This window comes from Phascolarctos cinereus, unplaced genomic scaffold, assembly GCF_003287225.1.
Source record: "Phascolarctos cinereus isolate Bilbo 61053 unplaced genomic scaffold, phaCin_HiC Scaffold_5;HRSCAF=322, whole genome shotgun sequence".
Classification (NCBI taxonomy): Eukaryota; Metazoa; Chordata; class Mammalia; order Diprotodontia; family Phascolarctidae; genus Phascolarctos; species Phascolarctos cinereus.
This window is the reverse complement of record NW_027555958.1, coordinates 315,070,334-315,084,589: the sequence shown is the minus strand read 5'-3', so window position 1 is coordinate 315,084,589 and position 14,256 is coordinate 315,070,334. Positions and strand designations below refer to the sequence as shown.

At 45.0% G+C, this 14,256-nt stretch overlaps 1 protein-coding gene across 5 annotated transcripts in view; it reads left to right on the top strand.

Annotated features, from left to right (window-relative positions):
• Positions 1-14,031, top strand: part of MKS1 (MKS transition zone complex subunit 1) — a 69,374-nt gene extending 55,343 nt beyond the window's left edge. For 2 of the 5 annotated variants that reach the window (XM_078156091.1, XM_020991948.2), the window contains 17 exons: positions 50-156; positions 2,766-2,836; positions 4,681-4,836; positions 6,207-6,316; positions 7,066-7,194; positions 7,488-7,592; positions 8,204-8,312; positions 8,571-8,627; positions 9,476-9,518; positions 10,101-10,163; positions 10,969-11,039; positions 11,527-11,596; positions 11,871-11,978; positions 12,355-12,488; positions 12,956-13,038; positions 13,123-13,211; positions 13,302-14,031. In XM_078156091.1, coding sequence (XP_078012217.1) covers positions 50-156; positions 2,766-2,836; positions 4,681-4,836; positions 6,207-6,316; positions 7,066-7,194; positions 7,488-7,592; positions 8,204-8,312; positions 8,571-8,627; positions 9,476-9,518; positions 10,101-10,163; positions 10,969-11,039; positions 11,527-11,596; positions 11,871-11,978; positions 12,355-12,488; positions 12,956-13,038; positions 13,123-13,211; positions 13,302-13,384 — 1,588 coding nt within the window. In that variant the 3' untranslated portion in view covers positions 13,385-14,031. Of the gene's footprint in view, positions 1-49; positions 157-2,765; positions 2,837-4,680; positions 4,837-6,206; positions 6,317-7,065; positions 7,195-7,487; positions 7,593-8,203; positions 8,313-8,570; positions 8,628-9,475; positions 9,519-10,100; positions 10,164-10,968; positions 11,040-11,526; positions 11,597-11,870; positions 11,979-12,354; positions 12,489-12,630; positions 12,692-12,955; positions 13,040-13,122; positions 13,212-13,301 lie in introns of those variants that run through there. The other 3 variants (XM_078156094.1, XM_078156093.1, XM_078156095.1) reach the window with 3 other exon arrangements.
• Positions 14,032-14,256: the final 225 nt, after the last annotated feature.

Below are 14,256 nucleotides of genomic sequence, written 5' to 3'. Positions count from 1 at the left end.
CCATCCCTGTGTTGTCTATATTAGGCTTCTCTCTCTCTCTCTCTATCAGAGTTCATCTCCAGAAAGTCACTTCAAGCAGCCTTCTCTACCAGTCTCCTCCTCAGCTGGTAAATGACCTTATAGACATGGTCACCTTTAACCCACGAACATCAGCCAGTATGTATTCATATTATGATTTAATTGGTTGGGAATTTGGGAAGGGTAGTGGGAGTAGGTGGTATTTGAGGTCTGAGGGTAAACATTCCTGTTCACCTTCCTCCTGCCTCCTAGGAAGCAGTAGTGACCTGAGTTCTTGAATTCTCTGCTCTTGTCCTGGACTCCTGGGGACTTTATACCTACCTGTGAGGTGGTTAGCATGCTCTGCTTCCAGGAGAAGTACATTGTTTACCAAAGGAGTTCTGCATGGGCACTAGTTGTAGGCTAGCCGCTTATACCATGACCTCGTCAGTCAGTAAACATTTATTAAGCATCAGCTACTCTATGTTGGTCATTGTGCCAAGCATGCCCAGATACAAAGAAGAACAAGATAGCCCCTGCTGTCAAGGAGCTCACAGTCTAATGGGAGACAACATGCAAGCAGCTTTGTACAGACAAGCTATATACGAGATAAGTTGGAGATAATCAACAGAGGGAAGGCATGAGAATTAAGGGGGCTTGGGAAAGGCTTCCTGTACAAAGTGAGATTTTACTTGAGACGTGAAAGAAGCCAGGAGATGGAGATGAGGAGGGAGAGAATTGCAGGCAGTGACATTGCCTAGAGTCAGGACATGGAGTGTCTAACAAGTTATCTTGTTAGAACAGCAGAGGCCAGTGCCACTGGATTGAAGAGTCTCTAAGGAGAATGGAGGGCGAGGTGTGAGGTGTAACAAGATTGGAAAGGTGGGAGAGGGGGCTAGTTGTGAAGAGATTTGAACACAAAGGATCTTGTATATCATAGCTCTAGAACCTATCAGAGTACATGCCACTGCATAGTTCTAGCCCTTTCTAGTCCTTATTTTGTAAGCGTATATTGCCCATTTCTGAGAATCAATTTTCTATAAAATATCTACCTTATAGAGCAGTTATGACCAAATGAGATAATGTATCTGAAAGTGTTATACAAAAAAGTAAGAAATTCTGGGGCAGCTAGGTGGCGCAGTGAATAGAGCTCTGGCCTTGGAGTCAGGAGGACCTGAGTTCAGATTTGGCCTCAGACACTTAATACTTACTAGCTGTGTGACTTTGGGCAAGTCACTTAACCCCGATTGCCTCTGCAAAAAAAAGGTAAGTTTCGAGGTCCAAAAACCTTGGAAAGTGTGCTGGATTTGGAGTCAGAGACCTTGGGTTTAAATCATGGCTCTACTGTGTACTGACTGTGTGACCTTGGACAAGTCATTTATCATCCCTAGGCCTAGGTTTTCTCTTTTGTAAAATGAGAAAGTTGGACTAGATTGCCTTGAGGTCCCTTCTAGTTCTAAATCTCTGGTCCTTTGAATCTGACCATACAGCTTTGACACACACACTCAGCAACAGTGTTTTGGGGACTTAGGGAGGTCACCCTTGTGGAAGTGGACAGTGTTCTTTTTTGTCTCAGGCTGGAACTTGAGATAGATTTTCCCATAGAAATAATGTTTAGAGTGATGGCTAGATGTGATTACATTATTGGTTAAATGTATCTCGTGGAATGAAGGGAATCTTGAGTGCCACTTTTAACATTTCTATAGGAAAGTGAGTTCCAATTGGGGCCTGCCTATGAAATTCACCCTTGTAAGTCAGGTATACATCTGAAATTTTCATTGGCTAAAGGATGGAGGAGGAATACTATTCAGTCACTAGACCCTTTCTTCTTTCTCTTATAAAAACCCCTCAGGGGAGGAGGAGGAAGAACATTGGGTTTGGAGGCCCAGGTCCTAGCTTCTGTGCCTGGCTCTCCTGTTTACTACCTGGCCTTAGTCAAGTATCTTTCCCTCTCCTGGCCTTAGTTTCCTCATCTCTTAAGTGAAGGGATTGGACTAGATCAGGGGTTCTAAACCTGAAGTCCATGAACTTTCAAAAAATGTTTTCCTGTGTAATCTGTTGTATTTTGTTTGAGGCATTTAAAATTATTCTGAGAAGTGGTCCATAGGCTTTGCTGGATTGCCCGCTAGATCGACATAGAAAAGGTGAAGAATCCCTCAACTAGATGATCCTTAAAGGATTCTTCTGCTCTAAATCTGTGATTCTAAGTTTCATCTTCTCCTGTCTCCCTTACTGTATATATACCCTTTCCTCCTAATCTTTCCTCCTGTCCGCTCCCCTCCCCAGATTAGAAATGACTTGGACATAATTGAACATTTGTCTTTGAGGAGACTTTTCTCTTTGAAAAAGGTGAGAGTAGACTGGATTGGATTGGATTCTTCTTGGAAGTGATCATTTTGCCTTCTGTCAGTTCCCTTTCAGCCCTCTCTTTCTGTGGGTACTGTGTTTCTTCTCTAGGCATTTCAGCTCTAGGCATGATCTGGTGAGTTCAAGGCACTAGGATTCTCCTCCAGCAAAAACGAGCAGGTTGAGGAGGGCCAAGGTGGTGCTGTTTGACACTTATCACTGAAGTTTATCTCCTACTGCCAAATTGGAGCTGAAACTTGGGCAGTGAAGAGGACGTAGGAGACCTCTGCTCACAGCGTCATAATAAATGTTGGACAATTAAGAGTCTCACAGTGTTTGGCAGGAGAATGAAAGCAAGTGCTTGGTTGTCTTCTGTAGAGGTAGAAGGGAGAAGGCAGTTGGCTCCTTCTGCTGTCTTGTAGGTGGACACTGGAGAGATGAAGAGGATGAAGAAGAGGTGGTGATTGGTTGGCAGGAGAAACTCTTCAGTCAGGTGAGTCACTGGCTTCCATTTCCCCCTCCCCCTTTCTCTCTTCACAGACATGACTGTTGACTGTCTAGAGAGGCAGCTACTGCATCAAGGGGGGCTGTCAGCAGATCCACACATAGTGAACTGCTATCTGCCTTGGTGAGGCAGCTCTTAGGCCCCACACAATGTCACGGAATCTCAGGAACCTCGTTGGCCTCTAGTCCAACCCATACACAAAGGGAGTACTTACTGTAACCTACCAACAAGTGGTCAGCAGCCTCTGCTTGGAGACCTCCTGAGACAGCCCCCTTTGGGACAGCTCTCCTTGGAAATTTTTCCTGATATCCAGCCCAAGTGTGCCTTTTGTAACTTCCATCCACTGCTTCTGGTTCTGCCCAGTGAGAACAAGTCTGGTCCTTTCTCCACTTGACAGCCCCTCGAATACTTGAGAATGCCCTGAGTCTTCTCTTTTTCAGGCTAAATAGGCCATTCAACTTATTCTCCTATGATATAAGGATCCTTGTTTCTCCTCTTCCTTTTCTCTCTCATTGTCTACTTTTTGGTCTTTACCCATAGGAGAGAGAGTGAAAAGGAGGGAACTTGTATCCCACCCATCACTGTTACTTCTAATGAGTAGTTCCAGGGGAAGAACAGATAGAAGAGGAGGTTCAAAGGTCTTCACCGTAATGAAGTTTGAGATGATTTGAGATTTTAGTCATCCATGCCCTGTCCTATGTTGTTTTTTATTTTTAACAAAAGTGTATCTAAGTTTTATTGATGCCTTTTATTTTGATCGCACATTTATCTCCAATGAGAGGCAGCATGGTGTAGTGGATAGGGAGCTGGCCTCAGAGCCAGGAAGACCTGGGTTCATGTCCCGCCTCTGACGTCCTGGTTACATTACCCTGGGCAGGTCACTCAACCTCTCAGTGCTCTGGGCAGCTCTCTAAGACTGGAAGTTGAAAGAAAGTGCTGACTTGCATTAATGTAGGGAGTTCCCTCATCTAGGAGTTCCCTCTACCAATGAAATCACAGGTCCAGTCCCTAGTCCCATTACTTCCAAATGTAACTTACCCACCTCAAAAAGAAAGAAAATAAAAGCACTTCAGGAAGACGGCCCAACACATCAGTCATGTCTGACAGTTTATTCTCTATTCCAAACCTATAGTCATCTAGCTCTGCAAGGAGAGAGATTCATTTTTTTCAACTCTTCTCAGTGTCCATGCTTGGTCATTACAAGTGTTTGTATAGTAATTACATAGTGTTCACTTTCAGTCTTTAGTTCTTTCTGTTTACATGGTTGAAGTCATTATGTGTATTGTTCTCTTGGTTTAATTTAATTTACTCTGCATTTAAGTCTTCTCATGCTTTTTTGAATTCTCCGTATTCATTGCTTCAAGTGTCAAAATAACATCCATTACATCCACGTAGCACAGTTTGTTTAGCCATTACCTCATCCCTGAACACTTCCTTTTTTTCCATCTCTTTGCTCCATCCCAGAAGTATTGCTTTGAATATCTTGGTGTAAATGAGACCTTTCTTTCTGTCTTTGTCTTCCTTGGAGTTTTTACCTCTAGCATCAGGTCCTCTGCATCAAAAGATAGAGATATCTTAGTAACCTTTTCAAGCAAAATTCTAAAATGTTTTTGTGCACATTGCTTCACTTGCAATGTATTAGTGTCTTTCAGCAGCCCTTCCAATGTCATTTCTGTTCTATTCATATTCTTTAGCCTGGATAACTGAGGGTTGACTATATAAATATACCAAGTAGAATGAATTCTGTAAGGTCAATTTGGGTGAGAAACAACATGAACTTCATTTGAGAGGTTTCTCAAGGGACACCTGTTCTCTATCCCCTGTGCTTGTAGTTTGAGGTAGACTTGTACCAGAATGAGACAGCCTGTCAAACCCCGCTGGATCACCAGTACCACCAGGAGATCTTAAATCTGGAGGCTTCTGGGGGCAGGAAGAATCGCCGGATCTTCACCTACACTGATTCTGATCGCTACACCAACTTGGAGGAGGTTTGTTCTTCGTTTTGCTATCTCCGAACTTTTCTCCCTTTCTAGCTGCCAGTGCCCTGTGTGGAGATTTTAAACATGTAGGCATGTGATGGACACCCGTTCTAGCCACTAGGATGTACTTGACTGGAGCCTGGCATCTCCTGCTCTAGGCTAGCAGCCAGGTTGGGATAAAGTGACCCCAGTTTGCAGGGGGTGTGGCTACTGCTTTTCTTCTCTATTAATGTTGGACCCATGTCTAAGAGAGCTTGTTGGGAACCAAGATAGGCATGTGGATTGCATCAGGGGAGAAATGTCTCCCGAGATCTCTCCATGCTGGTACAAGATAAAGATTAGAATGTGGAACTCCTTCAGAAGTTAAGCCAAGATTCTGTTTGGAGAGAGAAAGAGAAATCCAGAATAGTTGTAAGGCTGTGTCTAGGCCACAGTTCACAGCTTATGTCCTTGCACTAAATTTGTACTATGTACTTACTAACATGTTGTTTTGGGAATGTACGTGTCAGTGTGTGCACACACGCACACATATGCATGTGTTCTTTCTCTCCATTGAGATTATAAACTCCCGCACAGGCACTGTGTCTCTTGCTTTAACTTTTATCACCTCACATAAAAATTATATTGTTCTCAATTCACAAAGCATTTTCCTCACAACAACCCTGGGAGGCAGGGAGTTAGTCATATTACAGGAAAGGAAACTGAGACTCAGTGAGATTAAGTGACTTGACCACAGCATCAAAGGACTAGCAAATGGCAAAGCTAGAACTCAGTTTCAGGTCTGACCCAAATACAGCGCTCTTCCCAGTCTACCATACTGTCTTAGAATGTTGGGTGTAGTGCTTTGTACACAGTAGGTGCTGAGTAAATGCTGTTGGTTGAATCAGATGCTGTCCTCAGGATAGCTATGAAACAGGGCATGAATTGTCTGGTTTGGGTCCTGGATATTTTTTGCATGGAAATTAAAATAAAATATGGTTGATGCTCAATTTGTTTGTGGGTAGACATCCTGAAAAGGTTTTTATCCTTAGATGGCTTTCCTCACTCCCTGATGAAATAGCATGTTACTGCATAACCTCACCCTACCTTTGGTTGGCATGTGCTCAGAGAATGCAAACTGATTATAATATTAGTGTAATCGAGGCTTAGTTAAGAAGGCTACTGTATTGCTTGCATTATGAGGCAAAACAAAGCCAAGAGGAGATCATTTGTGGATCACCTGTGCTACCTCTTCCCTCATTACTATAGGTAATTGTGTGGTGACTGCTTACTATGCCAGGTCCTGGGATTGGGAACGGAAAGCAAGAATATTCCCTTGGTTGCTTTGCCTCAGGTTATCATGAGTAGATGGATGACATATATCTCTTGTCTTTTCCCAGCACAGTCAGAAAATGACCACCTCCGACAGTGAGGTGCCTTCATTCCTGGTTGAGCGGATGGCGAACGTCCGGCGTCGCCTTCAGGACCGACGAGGGCTGAGTACAAGCAGGTGCCAGAGGGATATGGGCTAATGGTGGTAAAGCTAGCCTGGGTGTTTTGCCCCCTGCAATCGTCTCCATTATCCTTGTAGGTCTAATGAAATAGGGAGGTGACTATCCTGCTGCCCTGAGCAGACCAGATCTAGACTAATGTATTCATTCCTGGGTGCCACATTTTAGGAAGGCCTTCCTTTTGTTGTGGGGCATCCAGGAACTCAGATACTTACTAGCTGTGTGACCCTGGGCAAGTCACCTAACTCTGTTGGCCTCAGTTTCCTCATCTGTATGGTGAGCTAGAGGAAGAAATGGTAAAAACCACTCCAGTATCTTTGCCAAGAAAACCCCAAATGTGGTCACAAAAAGTCAGACACAACAACAGTAGCCAGGGAGGCAAAGGGCCTGGAGGTTGGTCATTTTATAATAGATTTGGTTAAAAGAACAGGGAATGTTTAACTTAGAGAAGAAGGGACTTAAGAGCAGGATGTGATAGCTGTCGTTGAAATAATTGAAAGTGTCACATGGAAGAAGAACGAGATTTATTCTGTTTGGCCCCACAAGGGGTAGAAGTAGCAAAGAGGCAGACTTAGTGTCTATGGCAGAAAGAAGTAGCATTGTCCCAAAGTGGAATGGACAACCTTGAGGGGTGGAGGGTTCCCTTTTGTCACTCTTTGGTGCTTCCAGTCTTTATTTTGTCCCATGTCTCTGCCTGAAGTAGTCTTTGGGGATGGGTAGAACAGTGTTCCCATGATGTTTCCTGCAGGGAAGGTAGTATAGTCAAGTCCCGAATTATCACCTGGGAACCATCAGAAGAATTCATTAGGAGCAACCATGTCATCAACACACCGCTTCAGACCATGTACATCATGGCAGACCTGGGACCCAACAGAAAGTGAGTGAGACCTCTGACCACGCTGCCCAGATCCCCGTCCTCTCTTTCCTTGACCTATAATATTTTTCTATGGGAAAGGAAGATCATTGTCACTGTGGGGGTGAGTGGGAGGAACCTTTGCCTTTCTCAGTTTTGTTTTGGAAGACTGTGCATTGTAGTGGTAGTTATGTTCCAGGGGAGATTGGAAAGGGAGCTGCACCTCATCTGTTTCCTGGCCTTCTGATGTCCTCCCCTTCTGTCCTTGGTGCTGATGTAAGCCCCCTGAACATGAGTCTTAATTTCCTGGTCTGTAGGCTTGGTCAGAGTAATTACGAACAAGTCCTCTGTACTCTGAAAGTGGACAGTAATGGAGTGATCACAGTAAAACCAGATTTCACAGACAACAAAGGGCCTTACAGGTAAGGAAAAGGGGGAGGGCTGTTGAGGAGAGTACAGTGGGATGAAATCTTTTTCCTTGACTTCATTTATTGAAGGCAGAAGCTGAGATTTTAAGAAAGTCTGATTCCTTTTCATTGTTCACTTTGGAAGCTCTACTTTTAATAGAATAGCCTGCCTCAGGAACAGTGACTAGAGCAGGATTTAAAAGAAAAAAAACAAACTTTTTTTTATTATTAATTTACTAACCATAAAATTTCAACAAACAAAATAGAAAAGGGGGTTATATATGGAACTGTGAGATCCTGTGGCAGTTTTTTTGAGCGTATATTATGTTTAACACAATAATAGAAAACAAAGTATTCTGCTTGTCTGTGTCTCCTTCTGAATTTCTTTCCTGGGAGCAGTTTTGTTTCAAGGAATGGATGAAATTAAGCTGGGGGTCAGATCTTGTTCCCACACCATCCTAAACTGTCATGTACTTACTGACAGCCAACCATACTTAACCTTATGGAAGGTATAAATTAAGCTACTAACAGGCAAACACACCAGACCAGACCTGAGATGTCACATCTGCTTTGCCCAGGCTTAATGTCTTTGCCCTAACTTTTGTTCATGGTTGTGATCTGAGCAGAATTGTAATGGAGGGGGAGAAGCAGGAGGTGTGGAAGTACACAATTAGCAATGTCTCCTCACCTGCACAGCGAGAGGAAGAAGAGCGTGAACAGCGTGTGTTCAAGGATGTAAGGCCTCCTTTTTTCCTACAGTTCTGCAGGGTGGGCCTCAGAGACTGGGAGCTGAGACTGTGTCCAAGGATGGGGGCAGCAGTTTCTCTGCCTCACTGTGGTTGGGATGTAGGACTGGCCAGAGAATCAGCACCAGCTGTGGTCACCTAGTTTTCTATGTCTTCCCCTTTTGTTATTTCTCATCCCCTTACTAGTCAGAGCTAGAACCCGGGGGAAAAGGGAGAAAAGCTTCTGCTTTTTGGTTTGTTTCCTCAGCTCTATGGCCGGCACAAGGAGTACCTCAGCAGCCTTGTGGGTTCCGATTTTGAGATGGTGAGTAGCCTTAGTTCCCTGCAGTAGGACTGATTGCGTGAATTCAGAGCAAGATGACTATGGCCACACAAGTGTATGTTTGTCACACCTCCTGAGCAGTTTTGTTTCAAGAGCCAGGAAGTGAGAAGTGGTATCAGCACCATCCATCAACAGTTCCTTGACTCTTTAACAAAAAACAAGTTAAGTTGGTTATGCTGGGATTCTTCCATCCTCTGTCCAGAAGGTCTGCTTCCAAGTCTGGCTGCACAGCATAGTAGAAAGAGCACTGAGTGTTGAGTCAGAAGATCTGGGATTAAATCCCACTGCTTATACTTAATCCCTGTGTGTCTTTGGTCACTCTGGGCTTCAGTGAGGAAATTGAGGCCTAGAGGTGTCTGTAAAATAAAATAGGTGGGCTAGGTAATTGCCAGGTTCTTTTCTGGCTCTGAATCCAAAATCTAAGTCTACAGAAATGGATGGCTTTCTTGTTGGTGGGATCCACTAGTGGTTTCCTGCCTTCTGCCGTGCAAGAAAAAGAGGACACTTGGGTGCTTCATTCTCCACTCTACCTCAGGGGGCAGCTGCTGTTGCTGTCCTCGACCCATTGTTATTGGTCTCCCACATTGCTTTGATCTCTTTCACTTGCCTTCTGTGCTTTTTCTTTTTCCACTTCTCAGAGATAAGAGAATAGTACATTAGTGGGAGGTAGTAGTCACACACAGCCCAAGGTCCTGACACCTGGGATCAGGTAGTAGCTCTAAGTCCCTTTTGCCTTAATGGTTTGTATCTGTGACCCCTGGAAGTGGCACTCTGGTTATTGGACAGCATCTTTTAGCACTTCCTAATCTTTTCTCCACTTTTTGCTTTAGGCTATTCCTGGCTCCCTGCGCCTCTTCGTAAACGGAGAAGTAGGTAAGTGTTTTGATAGTCTGTGGTAGAGTACAGAAGCGGTTGGACTTGGAGCCAGGAGAGCCCTGGGTTTGACCCCCAGCCCCATCATTTGGTAATTCTGTGACCATAGGTGTGAGTCATTGTGCCCCCTCTGTGCCTCAGACACCTCATCTCTAAAATAGGGACAGTAATAGCTGGAGCAGTCATCTCATGCTGTTGTTGCGAGGATACTCTTGAGTTGTGTTTCCCAAACCTTAAAACACTGCTTGGATCGCCTTTGATCATTATAGTGGTCCCTCATGCTTGGGCAGATCCCTTAGGCAGCACTTGACATTGTAGGTGAGCCACCACACCCTAAAGGAGGTCCTACATTTAGCCCACAGAAGTCAGAATCACTTGGGATGTCAGTGATGCCAGTGTTCTGGAGTACTGAGCTTTCCCTGGGCTCAGTCATTAAGGCATCTTTGGTTAACCTGAAGGATGGCTGGAGGTCAGGACCATGAAGGACTGTATTGCAGAGCCACTGATGACCCTGTTGGGTGTGGGTGTAACATGCTGAAATAATTCACCGAGGCCCATTCCCACTGTTACCTTTCTTTTCAGTTTCAGCCCAGGGCTATGAATATGACAGTCTCTATGTGCACTTCTTTGTGGAGTTGCCTGATAGTAAGTAATGCCACAACCTCGAAGAAGGTACTCAACAATTCATGGCATGCTTTTCCACAGGGAGAGACTCATGTTGCCACTTAATTCAGAGTACAGGCAAAATAGGTTCTAGTGTATACTTTTCCTTCAGTTTGTCCTTAGCTGTGGTGGAGCTTCTAGGGGAAGCTTGTCGAGCTCAGGGCCCCCTGGGGTCAATGGCTTGGGGCAGAGAGAGTGTCTAACAGAATTGTTATTTCCTAGGGCCAAGTAGGATGTCCTCTTCCCTTTTCTCGGACTGACTATTTAACACAGATCTAAGCAGAGACTTTGCTGGAAAGAACAGGTCTACTCAAATTTCTTGAGGAAGAGACCTTTGCATCCTTAGGCAGCTAGGGGGTACAGTGAATATAACATTGGACTTAGAACCAAGAAGTCCAGAGTTCAGATCCAGACTCAGACACTTACTAGCCATGTGACCCTAAGCAAGTCATTTAATCTCTCTGTGCCTCAGTTTTGTCACCTGTAAAATGGGGGTAATGATAGCACCTACCTCCCAGGTTGTTGTGAGAATAAAATGATGTAACATTTGTAAAGTGCTCTGTAAACCTGAAGGTGCTGTATAAATGCTAGCTATTATTATCATCATCATTATCCCATGCCCAGAACATAGTAGAACTGAGCTGGTACCCGGCTGTTTCACTTGGCTTTATCCAAGGCTCTAAGAGCTGCCATGATTCTTCTGGGTGCTTTGTCTTGCTCTAGGCCACTTGACTGCAACCTCTGAAGGTGCTAGTGGACTAACTGCTTTCTGGTTTTTGCTTCCTAGACTGGTCAAGTCCGCCATTTCAGCAGCTCTCAGGAGTAACACAGACTTGTGTTACCAAATCAGTAGGAATGGTAAGGAGAAAGAGAAGGGTGATTCTTTAGAAGAGAGCTGAAAATCTGCTTTGGGGATTGCACCTGAAGCCCTTCCTTTATCAGGCAGACATATAATACAGGCATGTGTCCGGAGCTGAGTCATGTTCCTTTAGAGGCCTCAGTTAGTCTCTTTGGTACAGGGGAATCATTTCTGCCCCTCGAAAAATCAGGTGACCAGTCAGTGAGTATATATTGAGCACCAGCTATGTGACAGGCACTTGTGCTGGGTTCTTGGGATTCAGGTATCACAAATGAAGTCATCCGTGGCCACACTTTGTATGGGAGGCTCTTCGACTCTGCTTCTGAGTTGCTGTGTCCTTGTGTCCCTGGGTGGCATGACCAGGTCTCCAGCAGCCTCACAAAAGTGACTCTCTGAATGGTTCTAGTTCAGGAGAAGTTCTGTTGGCTGCTTTTTCTGTTCTGTGAGGTTTTATGTAGCCTAATGATCATTCTGTTGCCCCTCCAGGATGAAGTGGCTTACTTCTCTTACCCTTTCACGTTTGAGGCTTCATTATTCCATGAGAATGAATTTCTCGGTAAGTTGGTCATGGGCTTGTAGATTTAGATCTGGAAGGGGCCCCCATGGTCATCAGCCCTTTATTTTCAGATGAAGAAACTGAAGCCTCAAGAAGGGAAATGACTCACCCAGGGCCATGCAAATTGCAAATAATGAAAGTCAGGATTTGAATTTGAGTCCTCTCACTCCAACACTCATTATCTTCCCATTGTTCCACACTGCCTTATCTGCTGATCCAGAGCCATTCCTTGGCAGTAACTGGGTGCCACTCTCATTTACTTATGTACCCCTAGCTGATCTCCCTCAGTGGCCTGTGCTGTACTTGGAGGTCATCTCACTGGATTTCTGGCAGAGATATCGAGTGGAAGGCTACGGGTCCACAGTTCTGCCCTTAGCACCAGGTAAATCCACCCATCTTTTTCCTTTCCTGTTGTAAAAATGCTGTAGGCCCTCAGTAAGCAGATCATAGAACTAGAGATTTTCCAAAGAGTGATTCTGTTTCTGGGGTAAAGGCACTTTAATTAGGGGTTGGAAGACATTTGAATTACAAGTATTTCACGGTTCTCTGAAGTTCTCAATGTATTTTCCTTCTCCATTAAGGACTGCTGGATGTAGCTCTAGCTTCCTCAGCTTGTGACATTCTTGGGACTTTTTAGTGTCTCTTCTAAACTCCCTTGGTTTTAGGGCCTTGAGAGGGGAGGCAGCTTTTATTTTGAAACTCCACTAAAAGCCAATTCATTATTGGTCCAAATGTTTATTGTCCTTTTGGCAAAATAGGGTCTCATACTGTGACAGTCTCAACGTGGAGGCCAGTGGAGTTAGGAACTCTGGCAGAACTGAGGAGGTTTTTCATTGGGGGCTCCCTAGAACTGGAAGACCTATCATATGTGCGAATACCAGGGAACTTCAAGGTGAGTTTTTCCCTGGCTGGGTCCAAGGAAGTGAACCCTGCACTTCAAACCTGTTACTCTGTAGGAAATGAAATATGGGACAAGTCCCATATTCACTTGTCCATTGCTCTGGCATTAGGGATGATTCCCTTCCTTCCCACAGTCAAGATTGCCTGTGATGCCGTAGGTTCTAGGAGGCTGCCCGCTACATTCTAAAGTAAGCTGTAAGTGTACTGCCAATTTCAGAAAACAGAAAATCCCCTTCTTCCTCTCTCCTCCCTAGAGGCTGCTGGTCTAAGACAGAAAAAGGAGGATTTACAGGAAGCCAGCTATCTGTGTTGGGCACCTTGTTCTTTGGTAAAATTGGAGCTACTCCTAAACTTGGAATTCTGAGCCCACCTTTAGCTTAGCAGTGGTGAGGATGCCTGCTGGTTGAGGTAATATAGGGTAGTATAGCTCATGGATGCTGTTCTGCATCTGTTCCCTAGGGGAAACGTCTGAGCCGCTTTGGGTTCCGCACTGAGACAACAGGCAGTGTCACCTTCCGCTTTCACTGCATCCAGCAGTCCAAGTAAGTGGCCTTGGTGCTCACTCACATGGCAGGTCGCCATACCTAATCCAGACTCTACTGACTATTCTTGGTGCTCCTCAATAGGGCCTTTTTGGAGCCTGGCTTCGGTTGGAAGAAGATGCAGAGTGTACTGGGAGGATTCTACAAGCAAGATAGTGTTACTAATGTGCTAGGTAGGTTTCTTCCTTATGCTGGCTTCCCGTACAAGCCTAGTCTCCCCTGAACAGGCAGGTTAAATCCCTTTTCATCTGCTGCTTTTTCAGAGGCCTTCCAGCGAGCCCGACGCCGCATGCAGGAGGCTCGGGAAAACCTTCCTCAGGATCTAGTGAGCTCCTCAACGCTCTAGCCTCCTAGCCAGCAACAGCCCCAGCTATGATGCTTTCTAAGGCCAGGGCTGCTTCTCCTCCATCCTCCTGTCCTTCCGTGGACCTTGGTCAGCTGCTCCCTGAGAACCAACAACAGCTATTCCAAACCCTATGAGACCATGGGCTGCCCTGCGGCTCGTGCACAGCCTTCCATCTGTGTCTGTATCTTGTTACAGCATTTGCTGGGTTGAGGGCTGCACAGGCAGAGGGACTCTGTGTCGCAGGCTCGGTCCCTCCAGGGAACCCCAGACTGGCACGACCCAAGGTGTTTGGTGATTCCATGACTCACAAGGGAAGCCAGAAAGAAAGAAGAGGTAAAATGAGTCAGGGTATTCATTACCATCAGAGTGCTGCCTCTCTTGAAACCATCTTCTTTTTGTGACTTCTGCCTCAGGCAAATTATGTGTGATGGTGGGGAGGATATGGGAGGGTGTGTGTGTGTGTGTGTGTGTGTGTGTGTGTGTGTGTGTAGGGGGTGAGTATATCTCTGTGGTGGGGAGGGTGTGTGTCTGTGAGAATATGCATGGGTATGTATCTTACCTGCCAAATCCAACCTAACTCATATACATTGTTGAGTGCTGGGTTTTTGCTTTTAGGTTTTAAACATAAAACTTGTTTTTATACCTTCTCATGTTTTCTTGTCTAATTTTCCACCCAGGTTGCTGGGACACTCATATTCTCTCAGAACTATGTGATATGGTAGACTAGCCCTGCTTAAGAGATTCTAACACCTTTCTCCTTTCATACTCACTACTTATGATATTCTTCAGAGGGTCTCCTAGTGGGCTTGTTCCTCAGGGGGGCATATAGACAGAAAGGTGCAACAACTCTCTTTCAGTGAGAGGTAAGGAAA